The sequence below is a fragment of the Teleopsis dalmanni genome, chromosome 1 (assembly GCF_002237135.1).
Source record: "Teleopsis dalmanni isolate 2A chromosome 1, ASM223713v2, whole genome shotgun sequence".
Lineage (NCBI taxonomy): Eukaryota > Metazoa > Arthropoda > Insecta > Diptera > Diopsidae > Teleopsis > Teleopsis dalmanni.
Genome location: NC_051846.1, coordinates 59312421 through 59320760, shown reverse-complemented (window position 1 = coordinate 59320760; position 8340 = coordinate 59312421). Strand labels below are relative to the sequence as shown.

At 30.5% G+C, this 8340-nt stretch overlaps 1 protein-coding gene across 1 annotated transcript; it reads left to right on the top strand.

Moving 5' to 3' along the window:
- The first annotated feature begins 2313 nt into the window (after nt 1–2313).
- On the top strand, nt 2314–4125 carry LOC119689270 (probable ubiquitin-conjugating enzyme E2 37). Its single transcript, XM_038104093.1, has one exon. It carries the CDS (start codon nt 2534–2536, stop codon nt 4064–4066), a length of 1533 nt encoding a protein of 510 aa, XP_037960021.1. The 5' UTR covers nt 2314–2533; the 3' UTR covers nt 4067–4125.
- The last annotated feature ends 4215 nt before the right edge of the window (nt 4126–8340 follow it).

Sequence of the window (8340 nt, the reverse complement as noted above, 5' to 3'; positions counted from 1 at the left end):
GCGTTATCGATAAATTTTCAATACAATAAATACGAAATGCCATAATGCCTTTTAATATGACATTTCATTTCATTTGGGTCATATTATATGGAATGCCAAGGGCACGGCAAAATTAGTTTTTTTGGCCTATGCCGAAAATGCATATTATGTAGCTTGTCAGATAAGTATTGCCAATTACGTATTTTTACTACCACTTTTGTATTTTTTGGATGTGCTTAAATTTAAAAGAAAATATAGATATGCTCACTTTCAATTTACTATCAAAAATAATCAGAAAGAAAAAACTCATGGAGGCTGTAAAAATGTTAATTTATTATTAAACTTTTTTATAATAATTGTTAACAGTACTTGTAAAATTATACGTCTTTCCTTAAAATCGGAAAATGTTAGAATTCGATTATTAGCGGGATATAAAATAGGCTGTACTTGCGGACATTTTTGCTTTAAAAGGTATTAAAATTGTAGTATTTTGCTCCTATAAAGCGTAAATTCTAACATTTATTACTGGACAACACTGCTTTGCCTAAGTGACAAGCGACGGATAGCGTCGGTTCTCATAACGAAATGTGAGCCGACATATTGTTTTTTCTCTCACTCTCACTCTGAATTTTTTATTTTGCATTGAAAATAACAACAATTTTGCTTATGCAGTGCCCGAGCCACTCTCATAATATGACCAATGTTGCTCTATTCTTAAAAAAATATCAAAGAAGATAAAGAAAAGAAACTCAGAAGAAGTTTTGAATAATTGTACCTCTTTGTGTAATATTGCAAAAAAGTCTCCATACCAGAATTGTCAAATATTAAAATCGGTGGGGCTTATAACCTAAATGTTAACTACATATGTGCTTGCATATTAACATGAAGCTATATCTTCTAATTAGAAGAAATTGTGTAATTTATTGTTTTTAGAAAATCTATTGTATATGTTAATTTAATTTCAATGAGTAAATATAGGCATGATTTTTGATATCAGTTTTACCTGATATTATATATAAAAATTTTAAATTTGCTATATAAAATCAGTACTACTATAATTATATTGACGTATGTAAATATATATAGCTAGTTCAGGACTAGTGTTTCATTTTTTAAATGTTTAATATGTTATAAAAAATAACAGGAAACTATTTAATTAAATGTAAATTATAAATAAATTTGATTTATTAAATAAAGGTTGCGCAACGCATTTAAAGCATAAAATATCCTGTTTGTTGAGTCAATAATTTCTAATAGGATCTTTCACTCATTTCCATAACTTTGTTTTTCTTTTTAAGGAGATGACGTTTAAAAATGCCCGGTTTCCACGGACTAAAAACAATCCCCCTTATGTTCCGTTTCTATTCTGTTCTGGAACTTTATCGGGATTACTTCAGGATAGAGACCCTATATTAGTTTTCCATTAAAAAATCTGGTTTTTCTTCGTTAGCATGCGTCCAGAATTCGCTTAGGTCTACTTGATTTTCTCTTTTTTAAAATTGGCCATTTTCTAGACCATATTTTTTCCATTTGAGAATGATTGTAATGAATCGGTCTCGGACGGTCCAATATTTTTCAGATAGCAACATCTTCGTTTTGATATCTTCTCGTTTATTTCACCGACAATTGTTTCAAGTGATGTTCTTTCAGTGTTCCATCAGTTGTATTTGAAGATGATGTTTACAGCGTTGTCTTCGTCTGCATCTCTGTATATGCATTTCGGATTATTTACTTCACGTTTTTATCATAATAATCATAAAACCGTCAGTTGTTTAAATTTCTAAGGAAGCATGTTACACAGTTTGGACAACTATTAAGGAACTTTTAATACAAAGATTTTATTTATAATTTAATAATTAAAAAAAGTAGAATTTACAATTTAATAAAGCAGAATGCAACTGCATGTTCAAGCCCTTGTGTCTGTATGATTTGAGGAAAAACCAAACAAAAAACACAATCGCGACTTATACATTATATATTTAGAAGACATATATAATTTTTTACAGTTGTGAAATGTGTTAAAACGTAATTAATCGTGGTGAGTAGGGACCGGGTGGGCAAAAAAGCGTGACCGGATGGGGAAAATGATTAAGCGCCATTGTGTAGCACTAGGTGTTTTGTTTTTGTACTGCGTGATATTTTCATCTCAATACACAAAATTTTGTGTATTTTTTGAGTAATCCAGAACATTTTATACACAAGTTTTCGAGTAACTCTCAGTTTCTTTTCTTTATGTTCTTTGTTGTCAACAATTGTCAAAATGAAAACCGACAACGATTGACGTTTGGAAATTTACTATAGCAAAGTTCGTTCAACACTTCAATTCGACTCGTTCAATAATCGAAAATATCGAAAGTTTTATATCAATAAGATTGTGTATATATTCGTGTAACTTTATAAAAAACTTAGTTAAATCTAACAAGCTCTTTTACAAACAAACAAATTTACACCAACTGCATAAAATTTTATTTTGTCTGCAGTTAGTTTCAATTTTCAAGTCCGAAAAATATATCCAATTTTCTTGAGCAGTCGGTTTTGTATACACCACTCCACAATGGAATATTTTGCAAATAAACGTAGAATCGATCAAGATATTAAAAAGCTTATAGAGTGCAACTATGAGGTCAAAATTATTAGTTTGCGTGAGTTACTGGTTATATTTAAAGGACCTGATGAATCGTTGTATGATAACGGAGTATGGAAAATTTGGATAATACTACCTAGGCGCTATCCTTTAAGTCCACCGATAGTCATATTCAAAAATAAGATTTTACACCCAAATATTCACGAACAAACGGGAGCAATATGTATGAATGTACTTTACGAGGCGTGGACGCCTATTTACAGTTTGACAACTATTTTTGACACGTTCCTGCCATATCTTTTGAAAAATCCAAATGCAAGTGATCCCTTCAATCTAGAAGCTGCATCTCTGTTCAACACTAATAGGGAACAGTACGAAAAACGCGTTAGAGAGTATGTGATTCGTTATGCAACTGAAAAGCCAACTGTCACTGATAACGAATTAGTATTACGTGATGTTAACAATATAAATCCGGAGACTTCACATGACGCTACTACTAATTTTACTTGGGAATCGGCATTTATACAAAGTTACCAATCTGCTGCTGCTTTACTCAATTCAGAAACAGAAGATTCCCCATTAGATATGCCTCTTATACCCTTTGAAGAGAATATCGGTGCAGATGTACCAGCAGTACCAGAAGCTATGAATGGTGTTATACTATGTGCTGATACTCTAGGCGAAGAACTTAGATCTACTGTAGAAGCATTCAATAGCTTAGTTCAATTGGAGGTTATGTCAGAATCATATGAAAACTTTAACAATGTTGAGGCTTTAGTTCCTGTCGAAGATGTTGGACAGATTACAGGGGAAGACATATCCATCAGTATACAAGCGGTTAATACATTAACAGAGTTAGAGAGTAATACGAAAGCAGATGAAGGTGAATTTATTATTGTTGATCAAAAAGAAACAGTTACAGAAGTCAATGAAGAACCGTATGTTGGCGTAGTAAACGATATCGATTTACAAGATATTGAAGATGAAGATGTACAAGGTTTCGAGAAAGAATATGATGACGGTCTTGGCGCAGACGACGATGTTGGAGACATGTACGTCAGTATGCAATCGATTATTACATTACCAGATTTTGAGAGTAATCCGAAAACAGATGAAGGTGAATTTATTACTGTTGATCAAAAAGAAACCGTTACAGAAGTCAATAAAGAACCGTATGTTGGCGTAGTAGACGAATTCGATTTACAAGATATTGAAGACGAAGTTGTACAAGGTTTTGAGAAAGAGTATGATGACGTTCTTGAGGTAGATGCCGAAGATGTTGGAGATATATACGCCAGTATGCAATCGATTATTACATTACCAGATTTTGAGAGTAATCCGAAAGCAGATGAAGACGAGTTTATTACTGCTATTCAAAAAGAAACCGTTACAGAAGTCAATGAAGAACTGAATGTTGGTGTAGTAGATGGATTCGATTTACAAGATATTGAAGCTTCTGAAAAAGAATATGATGACGGTCTTGACGCAGATGAAGAGTTTTAGAAAAACTATTTATATGTTTGGGTTATCTGATAAAACGAAAAATTTATAATTGATTTAAATAAAAGATGTATGTATATAACAGAGAATAACAAAACTTAAAGCTAAAAGTGTGCTATTTTTTCAAAAATTTGAATAACATTTGATTTCATTAAAAGAAGTTATACATTTTTACTGAAAGTGTAAAAATTTTAAAAAGTGTTGAATTTATATTATTATTAAGATGGAATTTATGCTATATTCAATACAAGAGTATTGAATATCTTTATTTTTTTTCCGATATTAGAGCCCATCTAGTTTTTTGTTTATTTTATACACCAGTGGCGAATAAGTTCTTAGATCTTATGGTGTTTTGCTGTTATATTATTTGTTTAATAGAATTTTTAAAATTTAATAAAATAAGTTTCTATCTTCCAGGTAACAACTAAACTTACAGTGCCTCTTATCAAAGTTTCTCTGACGGCTCTTTGATTGTTTTAATTTAGTTAAGTTTTTAACAATATTTAAGGTTGGAACTCTTCATAAGCGACTATGAATGCGATGGCCTTTGCATGTTGTTTCCTTTTAAAAGAGTTAGAAAGAATTACCTCGTTTGTAGTTATAATTCAACATACAGGGTCCCCTCTGAAAATTTCCATGATGGTTTTTAGGTTGTTTTATTTGATTTATATTTACCTACATGAATATTTTAGGTTTGAATTATCTTTTCTTATAGTAGTAGTTGGAACAATTTACCTCATTTCATTCTCTAAAATGGTTACATACCTAAAAATATCGGCGTCGCTTCTTTCATTCTCTAAAATGGTTACGAATCTAAAAATATCGGCGTCGCTTCTTTCATTGAAAATTTGTCTGTAGTTTTGTTTATTTTTGCCAAGTATATTTACATTTTTATTATACTCCACAACCAGTCTTTGTGTTTTAAAAAATCCTCACAAGAAAAATTGTTGATGTCATATACAAAACCTTCAGTTAACTCCTCTAAAAAACGACTTCAACTCCTCGACTTACTTACTCCTTCTTATATTTCATTCCAACAATTAATATTAAATTAAAAAATATTGATAATTTTTACAATATATTATAATATATAATATACACAATAATATATATAATTATTGAAAATCTTAAAATATTAGGTGATCTCAATGTTATGGATTAGTTGAAAACCAATCAAAAATAGATAAATAGGGTTAGATAGAAAACTAACGATACTGTGCTACTGAGTACAGTATGTATGGCATGTTCATTGTAGATGTAAACTATTTTAACTTACTTGGGAAGGGTGGTCATATGTCAGATCGAATCAAAAAAAAAAGTACTGTATCACTTTGAATTACGAAACCAGGTATGGAGAACTCAACATGTTGAGTGTAGAATAACAGCTAAGTTAGTGTGGAAACTTTAGCGCTACATTTTTTGAAACTGTGCAGCAATTAAGTTGAATCCTCAAGACAGCAAACAACGAGAGTATCCAGTAAATATATTGTAAAAAACTGAACTGAATATTGTTGAAATGCCGAGCTATGATATCAAAAAAAGTGCTGTAGATAATTTAAACGTAACCATTTTATTATGACACTTCATTTTTCTTAAGATGGAAATAATATAGTTCTGATTCTAGTTTTACAGAGAAAGGTGCGTTAAATCTAAAATATAAAAATATATTGTATAACATTTTATATAACTGAATAACATAAAAAATTATAAATAAATTTTAAAAATTTTGTAAACATATATCTATATATTCAAATGTTTCCAAAATATTCCATTTGAGTGCTTTATTGGTATAATTCCATACTCTATTGTATAACAATTTTATTGCATAGCAATTAAATTATATAAAGATTTCCAAGACAGATAGCAAAATTTGACTAAATTATTTAAACACGGCATTGCCACGTATACGATTTATATCATTCCGTGTTCGAGATTTATTCGATATAATAACTTAACAATATATTACAAAATTGTTTTTAACACTAATTGCCATAAACCACACTAATGAAAAATTTTAGTAATACATACAAAATTTCTAACGAAAAACAACGTTAAAATAATAAAATTCATTAAATTCATATAGATGAACCATAACTAGCTAATTTGATATACGAAGAATTCCCACCTTAAAAAGTCGGAGCTGGTGTTTACAGGCTTTATGGGTTTATGTGAGAGACTTTAACCTTAAATGTTACTATCAGAACTGCAGAATAGTCATTCTAACTGAGCCCAGGCAGCTAATTATGTTCTCAAGACTGGTATCTAGAAACATAGAATATCATTAGTCAAAACAATAAGATATGGATCCTATGCGATTTCAGTAACTTGGAATTTCCGACAATTAAATTGCGATTAAAGTTTGCAGAAAAATAACAGCCTAGCTACTTGTAGGCCAGGAACAGTTCTGTGGCTTGAGAGGGGATAATTTCTTTTTGCTCACTTAAAAAAAAATGATAAACAAAGAAAGCTATGTTTGAATAATGCATTAAGGTTATCATAATCGAACTTTGTTATGACTTTCAACTTAAAATGCTTTAAGGATTGTATGCAATTAAATAAATATAACTTACGAATTATTAGAGGAATTATTAGAAGGTTAAACTTCCAGCTTACAAAAGTAAGACCATGCTCTAATGAATCTTTGTAGGTAAGAGCAAATAATCTCAAAACACATGTTAGAAATTTGCCTAGCCCTAAAACTAAAGCAAGTTGGGCTTGGATTAATACACTTTATCCATGGGAAGAACACAAATGAGCCCCAAATCGAATTACAAATTCTGCCAACATAATGATAAAAACAATGGAAATTAATTCTGTTTTCACCATTACAAAAATAAAACATAGGATCCATTAGGATTAGTTTCATAAAGATTTTTGCGCAACGACATCTATGTGTGAACGATGCGTAACGAAGTGCGTAACGCTATACTCATCATTTTTCTAAGGAAAAATTGCAATTAGTTCACCTATTGTGTAAGTGCCTGTCTTCTTGTTCAGATTCGTTTACTTCGCCCCTCTGCAACCAGTTACTTCACGATTCCTTATAGTCTAGCTACTTGATAGTAAGCCATGATATTCATTTAAAATTTTTTTATATGTATATTTTACAATTAGTTCCACAAGCACCAAGGTATGGGTTCTGTGAGCGATTTGTGGTATTATTAACACTTTTGATTCGCTCTACTGCTAGTCTATTACTAAACGTTTTTGCTGTATAGTTAACTATTTAAAATGCTGACTTTATGTGTTGGAGCATTATATATCTATTGACGAATCTATCTTTCCCTATCTTTGTGAATTTTGTGGGGCAGATTTTGCTAGTGTAATACGACATTATCATTTTACAATCTCTGTCATATTGAGTTGATTATTACTTTATCGGTTAAATACAATAAATTTCATTTTGAAGTTGTTGATATCTAGATCGATATATCGATTGATGACATTTTCCTATGACTAGCATAATTGTTAGATTCTATTATAAATATATCATCGGTCTCTTTTATTTGCAAACTTAGTTGTACGAACCAAATAAACATGTTGAATAAAAATTTCCATTAAATTTTAATAATATTTTTATATCTAATAATTTTCTTTGGCTCTATTATTCAGGATCTTTGACCGCATATGCCACTACAGTAAAAATTATTATACCGAGAAACTATAAGGAAACGTAATCGTGAATAATTTGCTACAATTTGTTCCTTTATTTTATGAACTGAAGTATAATATTTGGCTCACTATTTCTGAACTCACAGTCGCACAATAATAAAGTTTATTTTGTTACTAAATGGAACTTTTGTTTCCGAAATCGCAACGTTGTAAACTGTATAATTTATCCTCTTCCATTGTTAGAAATTACGAATTACGAATTACAAAATTCTACGTTGTTGCATGCATTAAAGCCATATTTTTTGTCAACTATTTTTTATTGGCTATATTTATTATTTCGGCTAAGTTGGCAGCAATAGTTGCACTTGTATATTCCTGCCGCCAACTAATTCTAACAATATTTTGTATTGTTGCATGCAATAGGAATTATTACTCACCGATAAGCGCCGAGACGCTTTCTTTCCATTTTGGTAAGTAACAACCAACACCAAATTTATTGCGAACCGACAACAAAACTGTGTTCGGTAAAGGATATGTAACCGTAGAGATGTCGTTTAAGGATTTCTCTCTAATTTACGTCTTCATTGTGTGCAGGACAATTGGCGGGTCTTACTTAATAAAGTACAAATTAGAAAATATATTTAATGCATTTAGGATATTTTTAG